At 42.9% G+C, this 24890-nt stretch overlaps 1 protein-coding gene and 1 long non-coding RNA gene across 4 annotated transcripts in view; both read right to left on the minus strand.

Moving 5' to 3' along the window:
- RAPGEF5 (Rap guanine nucleotide exchange factor 5) overlaps positions 1-14412 on the minus strand; it is a 164788-nt gene extending 150376 nt beyond the window's left edge. Inside the window, exon 1 of one of the 3 annotated variants that reach the window (XM_074837131.1) lies at positions 14021-14412. In XM_074837131.1, the coding sequence (XP_074693232.1) occupies positions 14021-14212 (192 nt within the window). In that variant the 5' untranslated portion in view covers positions 14213-14412. Of the gene's footprint in view, positions 1-5141; positions 5175-12102; positions 12112-14020 lie in introns of those variants that run through there. The other 2 variants (XM_074837147.1, XM_074837140.1) reach the window with 2 other exon arrangements.
- A 476-nt stretch (positions 14413-14888) lies between these two features.
- Positions 14889-18794, minus strand: LOC141928644 (uncharacterized). Its single transcript, XR_012624817.1, has 3 exons — positions 18609-18794; positions 17802-17933; positions 14889-16069 (listed from the first exon to the last, which is right to left on the minus strand). It is a non-coding gene; the product is annotated as an uncharacterized LOC141928644 (long non-coding RNA).
- Between the last annotated feature and the right edge of the window lie 6096 nt (positions 18795-24890).

A 24890-nucleotide genomic window follows, 5' to 3' on the forward strand; every position in this document is an offset into this window, starting at 1 on the left:
CGCAAAGCAGGAGGTGGGAGAGAGAGAAGAGAGGGGGGAGAGATGGGGAACTGCTGTCTTTAAAAGTTGGTTCAAGCAATATGCCCATGGAAGATGCTAATTTGTTAGAGAATTTAGACTGAAATCAGGGAAGCAAAATGATCCAAAAGATTAATATACTGCAGTATTCCCCACCACAGTGACTGATATGTGAGAGAATAGCAGAGACGCTCTACCTCTGTTTCTATAAACACTGACAAAAACTAAGATGCTGGTGACATCCTAATGTCTGCTGTGATGTTGAGTCTGCCCTCATCAATTCACCAGGGAAGCCTGGGCCAGCCTGGATGCACTAACAAAGTAGGTAAAACCTGTTCAGACTCTTCCAGCCCCTCTGCTGTGACAATCTCAAAAGCCTGTCCAGCTCGATAGTTCATTCTGCAGCAAGAACACCTGAGCTGTTGGTTAAACTCTGGCACTAGAGCAGATTGATGGCAAATCACCACTTACTGCAAGAGACCTTCATTTTGAGATACACTGTCTTCAAGAACCGTTGATTCTCACCATGATCAACGTGCTCACTGCTCCATCCTTTCCCACACCAGTTTTTTAGAGATGACTTCAAACCAGTCCTTGTCTCAGTGGAACCACCATCACAAACCACACAGGCTTCACCAATTTCACCTAAGCCAGTCTAAGCCTAGGGGATAACCTATCTATATGGTCACGTCTCAAGTGCCAAAAGTAACTGTAGCCCAATTAAACAGAGTTTCAGCACCTTCTTGGTATGTAGATACACGCACAGAGACTTCAAAAAAGCAAAGCTTGCAAAAAGATTAACAAAAGGTTTTTTCCACCTCTAATCTATTTGCTGCCTTTTCTCTATGCATTGCCATAATGTCTGTTGTGGGCACTGGACACACCAGCAGAAGTTAACTGGAGAGAGCCTCCAGGACACCATTCCTGGTCTGTAAACACTTGCCTTGGAATTCACCTCCCTGCTCCCTCCACCAGGATACAATCAAAAGATCAGATGGGTTCATGAACAACAAAGTAATGGGAACGGGAATGCTCTGGGGTTTGGAAGATTACATGGGAGGTTTGTTTGCATGTTTTTAGCGTGCCTCATGCTTGTTGACGTTTTTAACTTCTCCGCTTGTGCCAAGAGATAACAATGACTAACTTAGGAGGGAAAAAGTCACAGTATAAAGAAACAAGCATACATCCACTGAAACTCGAGTTGGCTCAGGCTGAAAAGAAGATGACTCACAGACCCTCAGTATTTAGCTTTGTTTCTAAAAGTCAGATAACACCAAGAACTGCTAAAGCAAGGAATAAAGATACAGTCTGTTTTCTTGCTTAGCTCAAATTAAAAAAAAATAAAAATCAGGTTTCCAGTTTTGGAAGTCTCACAAAATTTACCATTAGCTCTTCAGTGACAGGGGACAGTTTTTAACCCAGGTTTATAAAAATAAATTATTATTGTCTCTGGATAGCTTCTTTGGAATTATTTTTATTTTCAGAATGAAAGAATGCAATGTTTCCTTATCCACTCCCACCACCCTGCCATCATTTCTCCTACTTTGATTTAATAGCAGTGTTCCTCTGTTAGCTACACTTTTGTGCTTAAATGCAAAAGTCCACTACAGGGACATTTTGTGTCTGTTTCTAATAAAGAGTGTTACAAAATTAGAGAACACCTGTCTATAACGTGACATTCTTCAAAAATCTTCAGTGATTTACCTGTTAGATAGCTTTGTTCTTAGTAGCAATTTTGCCATACAGCCTAAGCAGAAATATTTTTTTTTAAAAAAAGAGAGAGAACAAAAGACACTATTCCCCTCTTTCTTCTTTGATGTATTGGAAAGGTAGCTACTTTTAACAGCATATTCTCTACAGTTTTTAAAGAAAATACTGATAGTAGCAGACCCAAGAGATACTCTTGCAGAGCCTGGCTCAGAGATTATTTGACAAAGTTGCTGGTTACTAGTCTGTGTAGAGCCTTCCAGACAGTTGTCCACCCACCGAACAGGAGCTTCACGAGTCATAAATATTCTTACATTCCTTACAAGAACTGGAAAGCCTTTGACATAGTATGTTGTAACAAGGTCAAGACTGACATAATATAGCTGATTTTCTTGTATGTTCAGAGACCATCTACACAGTAACACTCTACAGTTGTACCTCCAGCTTCAACAGAGATCGTATAGACGCACCCTAACACACAAAAGTCCTCAAAAGAAGCTAAAGCAGTCTTTCCTAGGAAGACAAAATACTTCAGTTGATCAAGCAATTGTGAAGTAATGAAGGACAAGAACAGGATTAAGCAGGCTGTTTTCATTAAGAAAAGGAAAATACAAAGATGCCCCAATGTTACACTCTAGGCTGAACGCTGTTTAACAAAACATACTTGTGATGTCAGCATCAAGATAAGCAAATGTTGCTTATATGATTTTGGTTAGTCACAGTCGGAAGTCTATAGACAACTTCAGATGGACCTAGTTAAGGTAGATGAGTGGACAACTCCATGTTAAATTATGTTTATCCAAATAAAATGCAAAGTAATGCCCATGGAAGGAAAAAAATGCTGACAACTTATATGGTTTTAAATTAACTATATCAACTTAAAGAAAGCAATCTGAATGGCTATGAAGACATTTCAGTGAAGAACTAATCTGTGCCACCAGGAACTCTAAAAAGATAGCAAATTGTTAGGATGAAAAGCCTACATGATGGAGAGAGGGAGGAAATTGCATGATTTATATTAATCAGTGGTACAGTCTCATCTAGAATATTACATTCAGCACAAGCCATCACAAGTTCAAAGGGACATTGCAGAATGAGACAGAGTTCAAAACAAGGTAACAAAAATGATTACAGCATGGGAAGAGTCATCTAGAGAGACTGGGATTGCTTGGTTTAAAAGACAACTATAGAAAAGTATATATAAAAACAAGCTGTACAGAAGTTGGAAGTGTCCTGCCTCATAGGAACAACAGACTAGTCACTAAAATTAAAGGTGGGATATTCAAAACTGATCAAAAAGAAATGCTTTCATTAACAAAATAAAACAAAATGTATATTTCCTTCCCTGTAAAGTCATTATCACCAAACCCCACACAGAAGATCTGTAAACGCGAGTTTCAAGATGATCTGAAGCCAAAATACTAGCCAGATTCATTAAAAGGCTGGATTTGTATATGCATAACATGAAAAGCTGTAACTAGAATGGTTAATGGTAACAATCCCCAAGCATCAGAGTGTAAGCACCTCTGGCTATCTGGAACCAGAAAAAGCCAATGTGGGAGGCAGACTATACAACTCTCTTGAAAACACAAGAAACTTTACATTTGTAGCTAAAACTCTTACCTGTTAGATTAATGTTAAAACTCATGGATACAGGACTAGATGAGCTATCATCTTGACCCACTACAACATGGTTTTTTATCTATACTAGTTTCCTCTGAAATAATTGATTTGGGATTTTTTTAGCAAAATCTCTACCAGTATAATGTAAATATTTATTGCCACATTGAATTGCAAATGATCAACTCAAAAATAGGACTTTTTAATCAGGGCTTCAGATAAATTCTCAGGTTATGCATACACTATATGAACTGAGGACAGACATCTCAATGGAAAAAAAAACAAGAGACATCACTCCTGCTATTCAGCTTGGAGACTCACCAGTTTTAACGCACCTCCTGGCAACCTAAGAGACCTATTGATTTGCAGCCATTCATTCAAGTGCAGTGAAAGCCATAATTAGATAAATAGCTTTGGTAAAACTAATCTGAAACTCGTTTGTTTTGGGACTGTCTGTTTAATGAGATAAAACAAGAAATTAAATATCTGCTGAATGTTCCTCTTTGTATCCTTCAACACAATAAAAAAATGTAAATAAAGAGGTATTCATTTAACTAGCATTATTATTTTTTTGCATTTTATGTATTTTGTTCCAGCACTTGCTGTCAAAGACAATTACAAAGACACTATTTATGAATGACTATGCTCTAACAGGCTGACCAGTTTTATCAATCTCTTTCATACATGTGGATACTGAGGAATAAAGAGAACAGGTCTTTTAATTATTTGTAAACACTCTTCAAGCTGACAGAGTACAGCTTTAAGAGGGCAAGCATGGTGTATGTAAGTTTTTGAAGTATCAAAGTTCCATTTTTGGACACGATTATGCCATTCTTTGCGAATAGAAGTCAAATTCTGGTTGAGTTTTCAAAACTGTTTATAACAATTAAATCTAGTAGGATTATTATATTTTGTTTCTTAACTAATTTTTTCCAACAAAATGCTGAGGAAGACTACTTTAAAGAATTCCCGTGCACAAATCAGTGCTATCATGGACAGATATTACAGTTTATCCTTCTTAAACCAAAACACACTTAAGCCTGGGATATGCTGCATCCTCACTTTTCTTCTTTGGCAGCTAACTAGTAGATTCTGCTTTGGTTCCTTTAGGACTTGCATCTCCCATGAGTTTGGCCTTCCTTAACAAACACCACAAATCTCAGTTCATCCTACAACACAGATTCAGCAGCAGACTCGCAGCCACACCCCCAGATTTGCTTTTGCTGCCAAGAGGCTTCAGGCACTGCAGAAATGACAAACTGCAACAAAGCACTGGATTGTACACAAGCTGGGACCCAGACCGGATCTAAGGGATCCTTTTAGCTCGCTCCTTCAGCCATCCAGTAAACAACAGCTTTGCGACTTTCAGAGCTAACCATGCATGTGCATTGTTTTTCTCCCCTTCTTTCCATATTTTCAAAATCAATTCATGCATCGCTGAAGTGCATTCACCTATGGGATGAAATGGAGCATCTGCTTAACAGTGCAGTAGCAGTCTATGACAGCAAATGATTACCACATCCATCTGAAATTACAAAGTGTTTTAGGATCACTGGGTCTAATTCTCTCAGCCAAAACTTGGCCAGAAAACCACAATTAAATGCTTATTATTTAAAAAAAATAAATAAACAAAACCCAAACACCTGGTCTCCCTCCCTCCCTTCCCCTCCCCCAAGCACATCATAAATTCTTGATGCTCATGAGTGGTCTGGACCTCAATCTTCTGTCAGGGTTTTTTAGGTTTTTTTAATCCAAAATGCAGCACATCTTCTGGTTCACTGCTCCTCAATACTGACCTGCAGGCTGCATCCCATCTACTGCATCATGAAGGGCATGGTTTGACATACATTTCTTTCATCAGTGGTATCACTGCAAGCAGCCACTGCCCCTTGCTTGGTGCGGCTTGTTCCATAGTCCCAGTGATGATGCTGACACACAACCTGCAGAGATGCTCAGAAGGGTCAGCTGCAGGAGAAGCTACCAGTGGATCACAAAGCGCACACATATATAACCCACTCCATAATTAAGCAACAAAACTTCTGGAGAGGCTCTGAACTACTTCTTTCCTTATTGCTCTAGCTCATGTATCCCATATGTGTGTCTCAGGCATATAAAGACTTAGGTGTAAGGTTCAAGAAGCAAGAAAAGAAAGGCAGCCCCCCCAAATCAAGGAAAAAAAGAAAGTTGCATTCCTCACAATCAATCTTTTAAGAAAGGCAAACTAGAAATCGTGTAGTATTTTAAGCTCTAATGGGTTAATTCAGTTCTAAAATTGAAGGCAAAAAATCCTTACTGATGCTATGAATACAGCTCTACTGGTATTTATATAGAGTGAAGCATTTTTTCCCCCTCAATCAGCAGAATATTTTCTTTTTGCACTATAAAAAGTATATTGACTTTTAATCAGTTAGCCTGCTGTGTCCTCTCCAGGAAAATATCTTGTGAAAAAGGAATTCATCAGAGAAAACTGTATACTGTAGGATTTAAATATTAATAGTTGACCCTAGCTTAGTACAACAGCCATAAGTAGATCATTTTACAAGGTCAGACTAACCCAAGCCAAACCGTAAGTTAACCGAGATAAAAGAGCTAGTGACAATTATGAATAGCTGCTGCCTTTTATACCTGGAACTTGAAAATATTCAGATCCTGCTTCCACAGCTTTTAACTTTAGAGCGCCGATGACTTCATTTTTACCCTTAAACTTTTGCCAAAAGCACAAATATAATGAAAAATGTTTAAATCAAAAGGTGTCATGGATAAAGTTTATACAGCACATACTAAAAACCAACCTAAAATATTCCACTGAAGTGGATCCTTGCATGTGAACTCTACAGGATCTGCAAGGCAACCTGATTTGGGGAAAAAATGGTTTAGGAGTTTGTGCACAAAGAGCAGAGCAATGTATGGATGGGCCAGCTAAGCCAGCCCTGAGAGACTACAGAGAACAGGGCGCTCCTGCTTTGCCTAGAGTTAAGAGGTGTCCCATTTTATTTTCAGTTGTAAAGCACCATACTGAGCCCCAACCAATGCTAAGGCTCCTTTTCTAAGCATTAATATGAACATCTGATAGAAGACGGCTCACATCGCAGGGAGGCGACTGTGTGACCAGACCTACAGCATCTGGGTGCCCGGTGATCGGGCACAGAAATGTGACGAGACCCATCTAGGGCCTTAAGCAGTTCCACAGAGCCGGACCAAAAGTCTGTGTACTGAACCCCATCGCTTCATACGCTGGCTGTTACACCCAGCACCCGCCTGAGGCGAGGTCAGAAACCACCGGTGAACAGGAGCACTTCCGCTATAACTGAATAAGCAAGTTATATAGTATATAGTTACATAGTATAAGTATAAAGAACAAGCACCTTCCTTTCCCATATGTGAAGTATTACTTTAATTGTTATATATTAAGGATAAAACTGTTTTATTACAATGGCTTTCTGTGAGTTAGGTTGAAAAGACAGCATATTCTGCTGACCTTTTTTTTCTTTTCCCCTTTTAAAAAAGCTATCGCAGTCTATTTTCAGCATTTTCATCAGCATAAAAATGCACAGCTTGTTTTGCAATTTCCTCACGGCACAAATGGAATTCAAACCACTGGGGCCATACGAGTAACAATAGCTGAATACAAACCTTAACGGAGTTTGTCATAATCGTACAGTGCGGTGTTGTTCATTCATCCTGGCGGCTGGGAAATCTAGCGTGAATTAACCAATAATGCAGGTTTGCAACCAAGCAAATTAAAGTATACAATTGCACAAAGTGAATTTTATTTCCCTTTAAATATATAACTAAGGGGACAATCAGCTCACATTTAAATCGAGCCGTTAATTAAGATGCAACACTAGCAGAAATTTTGCAAATATATACATTCCTTTTCATTCCAATGGAGTTGATCCTATTTCCTACATAGATTTCCTTGATAGGTTTCCAAGCCACGCAGGGCAGCACCACATCTGAGGATCTGCTGGCTATGTCCCTTTGAAACAGGAGCAAAACCAAAAGTGAAAGTAGCAAGATCCTTGTTCAACCAGATTTACAAAAACATGCAGAGCTGATTGATATTTTGTTTCAGAGTCCCTAACTGAAGGTGTTACTACTAACACAAGAAAGGCAGCACTTAAAGACTGAGCATGGGCAAAATTGATTCAAGGCGTTTTCAGCTTGAGCTTGATTTGCAATGTGGGCAAAGGGTTAAAGATAAGACCGTGTTTTATAGCAGTAAACTTCGGGCCAAAGAGGGACTTACCAGGATATGCTCTGGCCAAAGCAAAGAAAGTAAACAGAACCTGTCCCATAGCTTAGAGCAAGCTGCTGCATTTTTCTGGTGTCAAGGGGTCGATGTCAATTTTATGCAACTTCCATGAGCATGAGCCACATGATGGCACCTCTTCCCCATGCACTGGCACCCAGACCTTCCCAGGGATGCTGGAAAGCAGCTGAGATGTCAGCCCAGGCATTGCCAGCCTCACATCCAGGGCCAGTGTAAGACCGCAGGCAGTGGGCATCATCCTGGCAACCAGACTAATCCCCAGCCTCAGGGAGAAAAATAACATTGCACTCTGCAGAATTTATTAGGTTACTTCCTAGGGCAGAAAAGTGGGTTTGCCTTCCATTTCATTCAACTGTAGTTAATCAAACCCAGGCATAATTTCTTAGATGTCATAACACATGGCCTAATTAAGAAGTATTCTCAATTTAGTAATTCACTGAACACTGAGTATGAAACAAATTATTATGCAAATAAACACAAGAGACTGAAATTCCCCATCAGCTACCGTGGTCAGTGTCGCTAAGCTATTTTTCTCATTACTCAACATTTCATGTATCACCAGTCACAGACCTGACAAGTTAAAGGATAGTGTGAAAGGCAATTATCTTAATCAAATACATTTAGCAGGAATACATAATAAGCTTGATTACAATAGGAAAAATTCAAGACTACTTGCCACGACTATTTTTAGTCACATAATAACTGCCAAAGTGATGGGGGTGTTAAGTTACTGAGTAGAACCTCTATGGCAGGCTTTAAAGCAAAATGTCACAAATATCAATCAGCCTACTTTGATAATACTTCTGACAGCAGAACTTTCGATTCACTGAGCCAATCCAGTATTTTTGTGCGCTGATTTCAGCCAGTACAGCATCTACACACTACAACACCGCATCTTTGTAATGCGGGAGAAACTCCAAAATTAAAGCCTCTATAGTATATATAAACATAGGTAACAAGAGCTATTGTTCTACTGATTTTTACTCTTCTTCTCATTAACAACACTGGTCAAATGAGTATAAAGTTGCTAATGAAATGTGTTGATGGCACAAAATTGGAGGCATTGGCAAATCAAATGTAAACAGAATGGTGTACAGGAAGATTAGGTGACTGTGAGAACTGAAATATTATAAAAAGAGTGTAATTCAGCAGCATGAAATACAAGGTCATTGAGGCATTACTGAGATGAGGAGCTGCCAACAAGGATATGGACTGCTATAAATGTCAGTTGTTGGTGGGAAGATTACCTGAGTACAAGACAGATCTATATGTTTGGGTCAATGAAAACGTAACTATCAACTACCACCATAATGTGGCCATGGAAAGAAGGACTAGAAATTCTGAGAGTTTCCATCAGGGAATATCTAATGTCCTGTGAAAACCTCATCTACGACACTATGGTTTCCCCAGTCACAGGATGAAGTGATTAGAGAAAAGTAACTTGAATGACATAAGCAACTGAAAGCTTCTTATAAGAGATGAATAAAAGTTTAGCAAAATGTAGGTTGAGAGGTTTGGATACTTCATTTAATTAAAACAGATTGAATATAATTTGATTTTTTTTTCCATTGCCAAAGAAGAGTTGTCTCCAACAGCATGACAACTGCCAGTGCCAGAAAATATGATAGATATCTCTAATACGCTCCAACCTTCCAGCTATTTTCAGCTCGGGAACCTTCTGTGCCTGATGAGGATTATGTATGTTCAAAACATTTCTCTTCCATGAACTTCTCCAGACTCACCCTGAACTCATGTAAACTTTTAGCATCCATACCATAATTCCTGTGGTTTGTTTTCAACCTGTTACCGTACAGCCAGTTTACACCCTGACATACACATACAGCAAAGTTGTCGCTCAAAACAGAGCTAAGGTGAAGAGTCTGAGAATATTTGCCAGGCGGAAGACCTCTAGGAACCTCACAAAAGTCATTACAGGGTCTCAGAAGATAAAACAGTCATGGTACTTCTTCAACTTCCAGCAAGCCAAAAGGCATGTCCCATGGTGAAGGTTTGTACAGGCCAGCAAGATCTTTCACAATATCAGAGTAATGGGGTTTGACACCATGATGTCCAAAGGATTTTCCAGCTCCACTACTGTGACAAAGAGCAACATCCATGCTCACATATAACAACAGTATTTTGCTTGTGTGTAAATGTGAATCTAGAAAGCAGAAGAGGTCATTAAAAATGTCTGTGTGTCTCTCTGTGTGCGCAAGGTAATTCCTTCTCTGACTTCTGAGTGCTTCCCTGCTCTCTCAGGAGGCACTTGGGAGCGGCATTAGCTCCATTAAGAGTCCAGTGGAGCGTGGGGAAAAGGATTTTTGGCATGATGTAGCGACTGCTCCACTGATGTGCCTGCAGGACCTCACCACTGATGCTCCTGGTGCTTCCAGGGGGCAAGGACCTGTATTTCATCACTAATTACAAGAAAAAGAGGAGGAGAAGACATCTTTGGCAAGCACCAGGAAGAAGAGCAAAGACAGTTCATAACTGAAATACTCATGCTTACTACATGTACACTTAACACATACCTCAAGGAAGCAAACTGGGAAACAGAAGGGTCCCACTGTTCAAAGATTTTGAGAAAGCACATGGCAGAGGGGAACAGTTCCACAGGGCACAGTGACCCACCGCAACAGATCCCTCCTCTGCCTCTGCACAAGCTCTCTCACACACAGAACCAGCACAGCAAAAGATTGGATCATTTTCCGCTGTTTTATCCAGCAGAAACAAAGAAGCACCAAGCAGAGGATGAGGAGTAAAAACCCACACCTTGCACCTCACTGTGCAGTCTAACTGCAGCCTAACGCCCAGAGCTGTCTCAGACATCTGTGCTGCACCTGCCCTAAGACCGAATTCAAGAAAAAGCACTGTCAGGGACAAGGCCTCCATCCAGCTCAAATTTCAGAAGCTTTAAAAAAAGCATTGGGCTTCCCTAGCCAAGGAACCGGAGACTAGTTTTATCTCAGTGACTGAAGCAGTAGAGTGTATTGGTGGTTCCACAGCACACAAACATGCAAGTAGGATGGCTACTGCAGCTATTATACAAGGTGGTTTTCCACCTCTAAATTCTTCACGTGTATTAAAATCAGATGTATCCCAACACAGAAAGTCAAAAATACCCACTTGTACTCCAGTTTTTGAGTTCACTGAACTGAGAGGGAAATGTTTATTTAGTTACATTACATTTTCAATTATCCCCATCTCTGGTCACAATTTTCAGACAGTCTAGTGCAAAGGACCAAGAGGCCCAAACAGATTTAAAAAAATTTATTCCATTCCATATCAGTCTGCAAAATGTATTAAATTTTTTTTTTGGTATACTACCCTCTACTATGCAATGCTTTCCTTCCCCCCCACGCCACAGGAAGTATTTGAACAGCATGCAGTGAAGTACATCCTTAAAACAATTTTAGCACCCATAATATTTCCATTATATTTTATAATCCATAGTCCCCAAGCATGAACACATGCAGATTATCCCTGCTTTATTGATGAGGAAGCAAACTGCACTGCAGGCGGTCCCTCAGCAAGTCAGCATCAGAGGCAGACCCCCTGCTCAGGGGTAATAATATTTTTCTAGGAAATTAAACAAGCCAGAATTTCAGCTGGTCAGCATTTACTTGAAAACAGCTCACCTAAGTGAGCAACATTCCTGATGAAACCAGCTGGACAAATAAGACTCAGCTTGGCATCTGAACAAACAAAAAAGCACAAAGAAAAAGTCACTGGAGAGGAAGATGGGACTAAATTTTAATTTTTTTTCAAAGGGATAGAGGGAATGGAGATTTCATAAGCAAACAAAACCCTTCAAAAATGAACTTTGAATTAACCTGAAATATTTTGTTGAGGTGAAAAAAAGGAAACTTTGTTTCATATTTATGCTACTCAACCTTTCTCCAACCTTACTGTAAGACTTTTAAGAGTCATGTTTAAAAGGGAAAGTACAAAAAAAATGCTGCATTTTATTATTCTAACATATCCCTCCCCGCTCACAAATACTGTCATTTCCAGGGTTGAAGTTATTCTCCACATTAAATAGAAATATGTGAGAAGTCTCATGCCCCTAAAATTTCATTTCTGGGGCGAAAAGGCACATGCCCAGAGCAGACAGGCATCAACAAGGGGCTCTGCTAACAGAGCTATACGGCTCCCTGGAGAATCGCACGTGTGGAAGAGACACTCCATACACCCCCAGTGTCCGCTTTGCTTCCAAAGGAAACAAGTGACATTAACATCACTACTGGACTCCTAGCACTACCTGCGCCTCACGACACCCCACTAGGCACCTGTGTTGCTGAATAATTCCAGCTGCAGGAGAATCCCTTCAAACCCAGAGACGGCAGAGCACAGCAGTCCCATTCTCCACACAGGAGCAAGGCATCGGCCAGAAGGTCCTGCTGGAGCCGTACAGCATCTCCACACAGCGTCACTCACTGATCCAAGATCTGCTGGGTTGACTCCAGACTGCCTTACAAACTCACCATCCTCCCTCCAGCCTTCTTCCTACCAGGATAGACTGTTCAAGAAAAACTTTGCAAGATGACCCACAGGGTACTGGGAAGCGAAGCCGCAGATGACACCACCACTAAATCTGTCATGCTGTGTTTGCTGGTCCGTAACGCAGCACATCAGCAAAGACAGGCAGAGCCTCAGCTGGGACTGTATGAAGCAAGACGGGACCAGGCGTCAGCAAACACATCTGAGGAGCTGCACAACCCCGGAGCTACTCAGGCTTCTTACCAGGGTGTTAACTCACCCACTCCAAATATTTACAGAGTAACTGTTGTACTGCTCACTTGTTAAATTCTTTCAGTAGCGGTGAGGAATAACCATGAGGATAAACCTGAGCCTGCTCTGCATGCCGTCTCCCTGACACATCATTAATATGTGGTGCTAAAACAGAATTTCAGACCTGCCTGCAAAAGGACACTGTCACCAGCTGTGGTTCTGCACTGCTTCTTACCTCCTCACTGGACACTTACTCCACTTCTCTGGTAATATGCTTTTAAAGTAGAACAAACTAAACTCAATTCAGAAAAGGTCTCATCTGCATTGGAAGGAAGATATCTGTCATAAACATCTTGTTAGGGCAGAGCAAGACATGACTACTTAAAATTAGCTGAATCCCCTTAGCTCTGTGTTCATATGGACACTTATCATGTGGATTACTGTATCACCTGAACAATAAAAATCATTAGGCATCTCCATACAGACTAGCCTTTATTAGTCTGTTACACTCACTCGAGGAAAGAAATTAATCTAGAACAGGAATCTGAATAAAAATATTACTCAGAAGTAGGTGTTCTGCTGTAAATTTATATACTACCTTAATCCTATTTATCTTCCTTGCACGTATATCTTCTAAGAACAAAGCATTCACCCAGGAAGTTTCGTTTTAAATTCACACCCCACTATATTTCACAACAACTTCCCCATGCAGAGAAAGCATTTATTTACATGGGTAAAGTACTGCAAAGTTGATGGGGGTACAAATACACACCACGCTGACTTCTCCCCACCACCTCCCTGCACAGGCATTTATCAGAGCACCAAAACCACACTGCAGCTCACTTGATTCCCCCCCCCACGTAGACAAACCCAACCCCATGCAGCTAAACCCAACCCCTTCGTTTCGACTACTCAGATGGTGGGTTGCAGTCCAGTTTTGGCCTGCAAGGTAGGTTTGCTGTGACCTGACGGCAATCCCACCCCGGTGATACAGCTCCAGTCACCGCTGGGAGATTTCACGAGTGACCGCCCAGCACCGCAGTTCCCACCTGCGGCAGTGTCAGGCTGCATTTGGCCTTTCCAAGAACGGGTAAACTCGAGTGAAATTTGGCTAGGGATTTCCACGACGCCCACCTGACCCCACGGCCTCAGTCTCTGGAGGCGCGAGAGATTGGGGGCCGAGCGTGCCCAGAAAGGCACTCTGGCTTCAAAAGCTCGGGGCACGTTGAGGTCCAACTGCTTCAACACGCGTTTGCACAAGCACCCGCGCAGCATCTCCCGTCAGGCGACTGCGTGCGCTGGCCCACGCGAGTTCTGTCCCCACTGAAGGGAAAAGGAGGGAAGAGATGAGCCACAGGAAGCACCAGGGGGTCGGGCCAGGGCCGCGCATTCCCCCAGACTGATATTTCATTTTTTTGATCAGAGCTGGCCGAGCCCTCCTGCCCCGCGGCCTCCCGCCGAGGGCCACCACCGGGAGTCCGCGGCCCGGTCCTCATCGCGGCCCGGCCGGGGGCACTGGGGGCGCCGCCCCGCCTGCCCCGGGCACCTCCGCCCGCCCGCCGGGGCCGCCTCCCGCCCTGCCCGCCCTGCCCGAAGGGCAGGGCGGGGGGCGGCCCCGGCGGGCGGGCGGCGGGGGCACTGCCCCGGTCCGGCGGCTGCTTTACTACTCACCCGGCCGGCGGCGGCAGCGCTCTTCCTCCGCAGCGTCAGCCCGCTCCGCAGCAGCGCCGGTAGCTCCCGCAGCTTCTGCCGCAGCTGCACTGGCGGCGGGTCGTGGGCAGCTCCGCCGCCGCCGGGGCTCCAGCTGCGGGCCAGCTCCGCGCCCTCACCCGGCGACGGCATCTTCACGGAGCCCACGGCCATGCCGCATCCCTGCCGGGCTGCGGCGCGCAGACCCGCTCGCCCGCCTTCCCCTCGCGTCGCCCCAGCCCCGCTCCCACCCACAGGCAGGCAGGAGGCAGGCAGGAGGCAGGCAGGCACTCGCACACCTTCCCCTGGCCGCCCCCACGAGCAGCCCCGGGCGGCGCAGGAAGCCCCGCCGGCCCCTCCGCCTCTCCCGCCCCGCGCCGCCGCTCCGGCAGTGATAAAGTGCAGGTAATGAGGAGGGTGGAGGAGGCGCGGGCGGGAAGAGGCAGAAAGTCCTGTTAACTCCTTTGCGCTCGGGGACCGCCGCCCGCGACGTGTCCCCACCTCTGCCCGCTGGCCTGCGACCAGCACAGATCCCGGACCCACCGGTGGGGGGGGGGAGGGGCGACGGACACGGGTGAGAGTGGCCAGCCCGCTCGGTTCAGGCGAGGGGTTCAAGCTCTTCCAGGGGCTGGGCGGGCTCGGCTCCCTCCTGGAGGCTGTCAAGGCCGGGCTGGAGGAAGCCCCGGCAGCGGGGTGAGATCCCAGAGCCGAGCCTGCCTGGGCTGGAGGCCTCCCGGGGTCCCCAACTGCCCGACTCACCCTATGGTCCCCAGGGCTTATTTAGGGCTGCAAGGAGTGAAGGTCTTCCCCGCTCCCTTCCCAGTGGATTCTTGACTAGTGAGGTGCTTTGCCCTCCATGTCGGCATTGATACTGGAGAAACTGAGCCGTTCATCCCAGGCGAACGACTTGCTTCCAGCCATTCAGGTAATCCCTGGAAGGGAACACTCGATGCCAGAAACCAGTTCCTTTATTCTTTGTATAAGGAAGAAAAATACATTCAGGACACTTGTCCAGAATTCAGTACCTTGAATTATAGGGGCTTTGTTTAATCTCCGGAGTCTGCCTTTTCTACCTCAGTGGTACAGTTGTTGCTTTCTTTCTGCTAGACTCTATTCTTGTCGATTTAGATCGGAGAACTGAATGGAAGGTGGGGCTCCCCTTACATACATCTTCTGCCTCAGAGCTACACATAAGGGTGACCTGCTCTTCCTGGCTGAATTCACCAGTACCTGAATGTCTCAGTAAATGACATTGTTGTAGTCAAGCCAATCTCACAGACACGTTATGGAAAGCTGTCACCCTGTCCCAGCCATGACGTCCCACTGCTTTCAGGGACTGACCCTAGTACTCCTCTGGCCCTGCAGGAAACTGTCTTAACCATGAAACTAACCTTAAAAAAAAAAAAAAATAGTTTTTTTCTCACTGATGTGCTCCCTAAACCAGCTTGCTGGGATCACAGAGGTACCCATAGTGGAAAGAAGATGGCAGATGTGCCCAACCTGTGTCAGGGTACCAAAACACAGAATGGCCCCTTCCAGCATCAGTGTGACACTGGGTTATCTGTCACCTGAATGCAGCAGCAGTAGTCTGGCCTTTCTGCTGTGCTGACCTGACAGCAGACTGCTGCTCCTGCCTGCAACCCACAGCTGTGCACTCCCTTCGCATCCCTTACACGGGATCTGGTAACCATCTGACTCTAGTCAGCTGATTGATCTGGTAGAAAAATAACACCTCAGAAAATAATGAATTTTCCATTGGCCAGACAGCTGAATTGATCCACCTTGTGACCACACAGCCGCAGGATCAAGGAAGGCAGAAAGCTAGAAGTGAGGGAAAGCAGAACTGCTCCATTCAGCAGCCGTCTGTCATTAAACCAGCTTAACTGCATCCTGTGCGCATGACTTCATGAGCGGTGCAAACCAGGCCAACCCAGGTACCAGTGAAAAGGACGGGGTCTTGCTCCAGCCACATCCTGCCACCACCTTCTTCCTGCTGGTACTAATAATCATTGCCCATGACATGAGCCAAATCTGAAAGGGTAAGTGTGAAAAAAAAATCAGCTATTTTAGTAGAGTGATACAGCCCATCATATGATGCCTTTTGCTGACACAAAAGACAGAAAAGGGACAGGCATGTGACAGCCCTAACTTAGATGAAAAGTGTGCTGCAGACCCGTCAACCCCAAAACACCAGGGAGATCTGCGAGCCCCAACTGGCAACATCAATGCCAGCCCTTTTACAAGGGCAAGTGGGACTATGCCTTAAAGATGCTTTAGCCAAGGCCACGCTGCGTAATCAGGCATGAGGAGCACGAAGTGCACTGGCTGCTCTGTGCAATGCCTCGTGTCCCAAACATTTCTATTATTTCACTTGATTTGTGCTCTCCAACTGCCCTTCGATGTGGTTTTGACAGCTGTGTTGCCTGGCAGCCACTTTGTCACAGCTCAGGATGTAATTATGAGGAGAGGTGTATCTGCACCCAAAAGAATAATGGATCCTTAGTGTACGGGCTTCACAAAAGAACCATGTTCTTTGTCCAAGTCTTTAGGTGCTGCTACAATACAAATAGCAGTAAGACAACTCAATAAAGTGTGAGTTAATGTGATAGATTGGGGTATAACCAGAAGTAATTTGAATATGTTAAGAAACGGTAAAATTATTCCAGTGCTCAGAATTTCTTGTTTGTTTTTTAACTGAGCGAGAGAAGTATAACTTGTAAACAGTGTCGAAAGAGAAATAAATATGGTCTGCAGTCCATTTAAAAATAATCAGCTGACGGATAACATAATTTGGACTAACAGTTGTCAGGAAAATGGATTAGATAGTACTTAGGTCTTTCTATTTCTAGTTTGGCTCATTCCAGTTTTGGGAAAGATCATGACAGGAATTGTTTAAAATTAAATATTATATTGCTTTTTTTGTTAAGTCACAGAAAGTTTAGCTTGGTGAATGAGTCTGATACCTGTTCTTTTTCCTCACATAAAAGGGTGGGGAGGGGGGGAGAGCAAAACTAGATCTGGTCAGGAAGCATTTGGCAAAACAGTTTCATTTAAAAAAAACAAAACAGTGTGTTGCACCCAAAATGTTGTGTTCAGAGGATCTTGCTTTCAGTGAACTGTCACTGAAGGGAGTGCAGGGCTCTGAGGGAACAGGGTTCCTATTCTCAGCAGGTTTGGCCCCTGGCTGACTGCGGATTTCCTGCCCTTTGCAAGCACCAGCAGTAACACAAAAAGATCCACTGACCATGTGCAGGCACTGGGGAACTTCCAGTTTTCCAGATTAAACATTTTTAATTTGGTCTGATATATAGCAAAACCAAGAAGATACTTTCTCTGGTGCGTCTACCAAGAAATCTAGGTTTGCATATACTTCCCAGAGTCAAGTCTGGATAAGGTTTTGTTCTCTTGCTTGCAAGAGACTTCATATAAATATAGAAACCTGTATGTTTAAATGGATACAGGATGGAGTCTGGAGACCTAAGCAACTCTACTGCAACTTTACAGATGTGGGGCCTGGGAGCGTCTGCTTTTTTTGAATGTGTTTGTTTTTCTTTCATGGTGTAGCACAATCAAAAGAACTGCAGTAAAAACAATACAAGTTGTTTCATGTCTGTATGTGTTTAAGTAGATCATTGCAAAAAAAAAGAATTATCTGGAATCAGACATTTCCTGACAAAGCATAATAAACACTCATTTTAGGCTTAAAGTTATAGGAGTTCTTGACTCTGTAGGAATAATCAATAGATGCCACTTCGGTTCTCACCTGCGTGAAGATAGGTAGTACAGGGATAGAACTGCGGAGTGCTGGGGTGCAGGAGCCAGATGTGAGGAAACAGGCAGTGATCCCGAGCCAGCTGCTTGCAGCAGTCCTTTTTGAATATTTGCTCTCCCTGACCTGGCAGGAGGCATTGAAAAGAAGACAAGTTTTTTCCAAAGCAACAACACCCGCTGTACAACCAACCAAACATCACTTCCCCTTCCCCAGGCAGTCCTGCCAGAGTAGGGATGGAGGAGGCGATGCTTTTCTACCCTTTCAGAAACTGAGTCGGTTTTCTTCTTCCCATATCTTCAGAAAGCAAGCGTGCAGGTTTTTGCTTTTGCTTCTTTCGTGCAGGGGGAGGCGAGCTTTGCACCTCCCCGTACCACATCCGGATGAGTCTCCTTCTGTGGGACTCATCCCGTGCTCTCAAGACAATCGTATTCTACAAACTTTAATTTGCCAAATATTACTCCAGGCCCAATGCATGTGAATCACAGACTGCCTGTGTCATGCTCTGAGACCCTGCCAGCTCTCAAGCTCCTGACAAGGGGTAGCCTGGCCTGGCCAATTTTTATTTCTGGCTTTAAACACACTACGTGCAATGACCCTGTAAAAGAGAAGGGCTGGGGAAGGCTTTGCACCATCCTGCCGCTTCGGTGCCTCACAGGAGTTTCAGGGCGCATTTCCCAGTCCCAAGAAGGGTCATGCATGCCCCTCACCACTTGACCCACAGTGTGAGTGTGGCAGGTGACCGTTCAGGCACCACTATGTGGACTGGAGATACCCTGTAGAAGTCTGGGCACCTCTAACCTTCTTCTGCTTTGGCAATTCTTCATCGGTTCATCCAGCTTCAAAAAAACCAAACTGTTCACCCTCAGAGCTGCTAGGGATCCACTTTTCAGCTGAGTAACTTGCTTCAGGCTTTTGAGTTGTTAGCTCCCTTCCACCTGATCGAAGAGTGAGATCTCAGTTGCATTTTAAATGTGGATATCACCAACTTACTGTGGATATAAACAGCATAAATTGATTATCAGAGCCATATACATCAGGGGCATGTATGTGGGTCATGCATAAATTTTTTTTTAAATCATTGATTTAGTTTCTGAAGTCTTTTTTTTTTTTTTGAAAGAAAAATTTCCAGCTGGTTTAGTACCATGTCATCACATAAACCAAATATCCAGTGACTTAAGCTCAGAAGCACTGCTCGCAGCATTTCCAAGATGTGAAAGGCCTGCAAAATGTAACATACACTCAGCAACCAAAAGATACCAAAATGGGAACAGGGGATGAGGAAGCAGGAGATCAGTGCAGGGCGTGACTTGAAAGACAGCAGAACAGGAGAATAACTACAAAAAAGAGGGAAGAGGTGAAAGATAAAGGAGATGTACGAATAGTTTCACAATTTATGTGACTTATATCTGGAAAGCCTGAAGCTGCCTCTATTAATTCAACCCTCAGTTTTCTCTTGACAGTCTGTGAACCTCTTCGCTTCAGCGTCTGACCCTTTCCCCCACTGCATCGCACAAACAACCACCTGCCCCTCTGCCCCCAGCGCCTCTTCCAGGCTTCTATAAATGGCTGCTCAGCCCATGTCCTGCCCACAATTCACCCAGGGAATCGGGACGTGGTCTCTGCTATTGACTCTTCAGCACTCAAAGATGAGAGAGCTCGGGAGCATCCTGAGCCGCTGGGTTTGTTGCTGAGGTTGTTTGAACCAGAGTTATGACACTGGTCAGAGGAAGGGTGGAAGGGGGTGTGCAGGGTGGTGTTTGTAATCCTAAATGGATCTCCTTTCACATTTCCTTTTGGCATTTGGTCCTTTTTAAGAATCACTGGGCCGTGATGACAATGGCAAATCTAATGTAAATACAGCATTGTTTGGTGAGTAGCAAAACTTTCGCTTTAATACAAACCCAAGAAAGAATGTATTCGCTGTGGTAATTGTGATTTGCCAGAGCTAATGAACCTGACTCAACTCTTCAGTTTGATTTGTCTTTTTAACATACTTGGAAGCAAGGGACCTTATGACCCCTCAGGGAAATTAAAACTCTTAAAGCTCTCATGTCTGCCCTTTTCTGTCAAAACAATGTTGTCATTGAGCTATTGCTCTTTCTCTTACAGGCCAAAATTAAACTCCAAAGCCAATAAGATCCTCAATGGAGTTTGTTCAGTATTTCTTTTTTTTTTTTTATTGAGCACAGAAATCTCAAAATGACAAATCAATATCTTTTAATTAAAAATTTTAAAAGAAACACATAAATGGACCCATGGAATCGGGAAGTTTTTCTGACAGCTGCAACCAAAATTCTAGTTGTTTTGCCTCCAGGCACATGGGCATATGCATGATTTTTAGGTTTTTTTAAATGTTCACTGTGAGAAGCCTTACATACATTTCCAGAGGAGATTGTGTAGGAGATTTTGAAAGAGACAAATTGTAATTAGGTGCTAAATTCTCACTGAAAGTTAATGGAAAATCTCCCCTGTGTGATTCATGGTTAATCTGCATATTTATCTTTTCTTCCTTGGCCATTAAATTCTGTATTTATGTTTAAATTCCTGTTTTCTGTTTTAATTCATATTTTATGTTTCTTCTCCATATGTACAAGTGTGAGGATGCTTTAGCCTGGTTTAGTAGAAACTGGGTTTAAGACACTGTGCTGCCTCTTTGTACGTCTGAGACCTCTCTGTGAATCTTCAAACACTTAAGCTCATCAAGCACATTTGACAGAGGTATTGAAATCCAAAAACTATTAAGTCCTTAAAAGTATTCTGAAAGTAAGCAGCCAGTTAAGAGCTGCGGTTAATGCTTCACTGAGGTAAAAAGTGCATCATTTCATATGAGACCTTAGAAAGTCCAGATAAGGTCTCAACCTCAAGACACAAATCCATAGAAAATCAGGCTTCATTGATCCCCCTGCTCACAGAACCACTACAGAAGTGAGAGACATGTTCCTATAGCATATACATCCCTAGAGTGTCCACTCAGCTTTCATATGAGCGAGCTACCATAATGCAACAGTAATGACTTTCTTATATTATCATTTGCAAAGAGATATGTGCATATATGTGCACACATATATGCAAGGTTGCCTTTTGCTTTAAGTACAGTGTCAGTATCTCTCGCTGCGTCCATGTGAACAGACCTTAGCCTCACATAATCTCTTTGATGAAGGGAAAATACAAAACCACATGCCAAATATTTTGAGTTTTCAGCATAAACCTGGATCCATGTTGACAAGCTTTTCCCAGGGATAGTAACATCAGTAAAATATTTTCATTCCAGTTTCTTGAGAGGTTGGAAAAATCAACAAAAGAATAGCATGAGATCGATTGCCAGAAATAATATTACCATTTTAAACATGAAACCATTTCACAACATCTTAAGAGTAATAAAATTCTTTAAAACATTTTCTTTAATTTGGTTTGTTTGTGTTGTGTTCTGGTTTTTGTTTTGTTTTAAATGTGCCTGATTTTTCCCGCTGAATAAGAGCACCACAGCTGTTGAACAGAAACAGCAAGGCAGAGGACTGGAAGAGAAAATTGTGACCGATCGCAGGTTCAGAAGAGAGTCTCCACTCTCCACTGTACAAGGGATGGTGTAGGTTTGCAGCAGTGACTAGATAGATAGGTTTCTCTGGTTTTGTTAAGGATAACATTTCCTCCTGGTAGAGGTAGTCAAGTACAGCCAGACTAGCACCAGCAGAGGTAATAAGGCTGTGGACAAATCCAGGTGGCTTTGTCCTTTCCATTTGGGTGGTGGTAGAGCAGGGAGGACTCACTCCAGCAAGGCTGCTGGCATAAGCCACAGGCCAGGGAGAGATATTGTCTTCCACATCTGCCAGTGCTGGAAGGCCAAGTGCTCTTGCAGCAAGCATGTACCTGTGGTCTAGTAAATGACTTTTGAATGGACCCACACAAGGGCATTTTCAGCTCTGTGTCCAGAGTTACAGCTTGATGAGCCCTCAAGTCTCACTTCAACAGCCCTCCTGGGATTCCTGACTGTTTATTTGACCTGTGGGACAACTGTTCAAAGGGGCTGTGGGAAAACATGATCAAAGTTATCTTGTCATTATTTTTGTAATGACCTATTCAAGAAAGTACTAGATAGCAGGGGCAGGGGTGGGGAAGGAGAGGTGGCTGACCAAAACAGTTCTCCCTGTGCCGGGATATCCAGCACAACTAGAGAAAAGAAGAAATTGGCTGTGTCCTGCCTGCCCCAATCTCTTCCTCCTTCAGCCTCCTCTAACTGCTTATGGACACTCCTGGAGACTTCTGAAAGGCAACAGGAGTTGGGGAGTTAAAGAAACTGGGAAAGCAAACCATTTTGCCCTAGGATGTAAACTGATGGGTCCAATTAAGACCATCCAAGTAAGATTATGGTGTTGGTTTTTAAAGAGAGGGGGGTTTCAGTGAGAACCTTGGCTACAGAGGCTGAAAATGTTTATGATTTTTGATCTTGCTAGGTGTACTTCTATAGGAGAATAGTACTAGTTCTGGGGTGTGCATGCATTTAGCTGTCTGAAATGTGTTTAGGCTATCTGGGAGCAGCCAGAATTGTAAAACAAGACACCTATAGTGCAGTCCCCTGACAAGCCACATCAGCAGCCACGTATGACAGGGCAGAGGAGAGTCACAGTAAACACACAGCATTTTTCTGGACCTGTGCATGAGAAAGATGTAAGACAAATTCTCCTTACCCATGAGAAAAAACTGTTCCCTCTCACTGAAGCCCTGGAAAAAGACCTTTTTTGTACTTTGTCTGCAAGACATTTACAGTGTTTTCTGATACTTGGATACGCTACCATTGTAAACAATGTTATAGCTGTAACTGTAATGAAATAAAATTATAAAGTCACATAAAGGTTAAGCTATTTCTAACAAAATACCAAACCAATCTAATTAACAAGTTGATATTGAACATATTAACTTATGGACAAGCAATTTCTAAACTATCTAATGATGTATTAAGCTAACAGCCCAAACAACAGCATGTATCAAAGGAAATTTAAGACATTCTGCCAACTAGAGGACTTGGCTAAACTAATACATTTGTAGCTGAGACTAATTTTTGAATTAGAGCTTCAATAATACTCTTATGGCAGCCTGCCTAGACTGTTGTGGTTAGACAATAGCAATTCTTCCCTTTTCTTCCAGTATTTTTATTCATTTGCAATACAATTTGTGAAGAATATAACTTGAAAGCCAGCCCAGCATCCCACATTGTAATTAACAGTCAAACCTTTAAGGTAATAATTAAGACATATATTATTGCCCCAACCTTATATGTGACTGCCTCAACACAGTCAGATGTTTACAGCTAGACACTTATTTCTAAACATTGTCCTCAGGAGCAATTCTTAAAAAAAAACCCTAAGAGACATTAAAGAAGAAAACAGAAAAACATTTAATTATATCTTTTAGTTTCTGCTTCCCAATTCTTGCCAAACTGCATTTGACCAATTTGCTGTTTAATTAAGACCTAGGTAGCTTTCTTGTAATAATAAACTATGGACTAGTAAGCTACTCTTACTGGTTTGCAGTGACTCAATTTCTAGTATTGTTTGGCTCTTCTGACTTGTTAGAAAATGAGAGAGTAAATACCTGTTGTGAATCTTTCAAAGGTTTAAGTGTCCCACTCCCCATGGTTTTTCAACAAGCTCATAAAAGGCACCTGGGAAAAAAGGAACGTAAGTGGCTGGAGAAAGCTGATAAAAATAGGATGAAGTATAGTGAGTCCCTCCAAGCTTATATTAGGCCTGTATTACCAACCAAGAACATCTTCCTATCAGCCTTCAGTGAAGATGCCAGCCAGTAAGTACTGATTACTGATTAAGTAATTCATGAAACATTCTATTTTGGCAAGTGAGAATGCTGTCTGAATAAGAAATTACTAAAACTAAATGGGTCATGTAAAATCAGACAATTTGTCCTGTGAGCTCCACTGACAAAGCTGAGCCAACTTGGAGAACAGCTGAGAACTTCTTATTCTGTTTGAGAACTTTGAAGAACATCGGATCTCATTAAAGACCAAATAAATGCATTTCAAAATGGAGAAAAATGGAACGGAACCCGTTCCTCATACTGATTCATCACCTTTGGGTTTTGTTTATCTACAGTGTATCTACACGTGAACAGATCAACCAGGCCCCCTTTCCTGTCAATGGAGAGAAACAGGAGTTTGTAGGTTTGGATTCAAACACTGTGTTTTGGATAAAGCATGTCTTACAAATGACATTTAACATCCACTGACTATAAAGTGATTTAAGGCAAGCAGCTCAAATCTAGGCAGCTGCACTGCAGGCACCTAAATTTTGCACAGGGTTTTTGCTCACACTTCTGTAAAATGGGCATAAAATGTAACTAAACCAGGAGGAAACATTTACATTATCCTTGGCAATGCAGATTGATCACATACAGTGCAAGGAATTTTAAAAGTGGACTTTATAGGCCTGCTCCGCAGTCATTCAGTTCTTACCAAAAGCTGCACAGATTTTTAAGAGCAGAACCCATCTATACTGCTAGTGTATTTATATATTTTTTTCTTCGCAAAGTCCAAAATCCACTGCCACTAATTCCCTGTCACTGAGTGCTCCATAATAAAATCCATATGCAAATAAGTTTGTTATATCTAACAAGAGTTGTATTGATTTCATATACATTACACAGTACCTGTGATTGGCTGTTTATCAGTATATCAGTTGTTGGCTTGTTTATGCCAAAAAAAAAGGTGTTTGCATAACATCACCCAAAGTTAACAAACCTCTCATGTAAACATATACCATAGATGCCCTACATGTTCATTGTCTTGGATATCAACTACGTGCCTTAATTAAACAAACAGGATTTATCTTTTGTTACATCACAAAAAAATGATATATACTTGCCTGTAAAACTATTTGGTAGGATCCGCAAGACAGACTCCATGTCTGAAACCTTTGTCCTACCTAAGTTACAGGGAAAACACTAAGGTAAGCCATATACAAACAGGCCATTTGTTGTTTAACTTGTTCTCTGAAGGCTGTGTTGCTACGGATGAATAAACAGCACTTAGTCTGAGGACACCGTTTGGATTCACTGCGTTTTCCAGCAGGT

Source organism: Strix aluco, chromosome 1, assembly GCF_031877795.1.
Source record: "Strix aluco isolate bStrAlu1 chromosome 1, bStrAlu1.hap1, whole genome shotgun sequence".
Taxonomy (NCBI): Eukaryota; Metazoa; Chordata; class Aves; order Strigiformes; family Strigidae; genus Strix; species Strix aluco.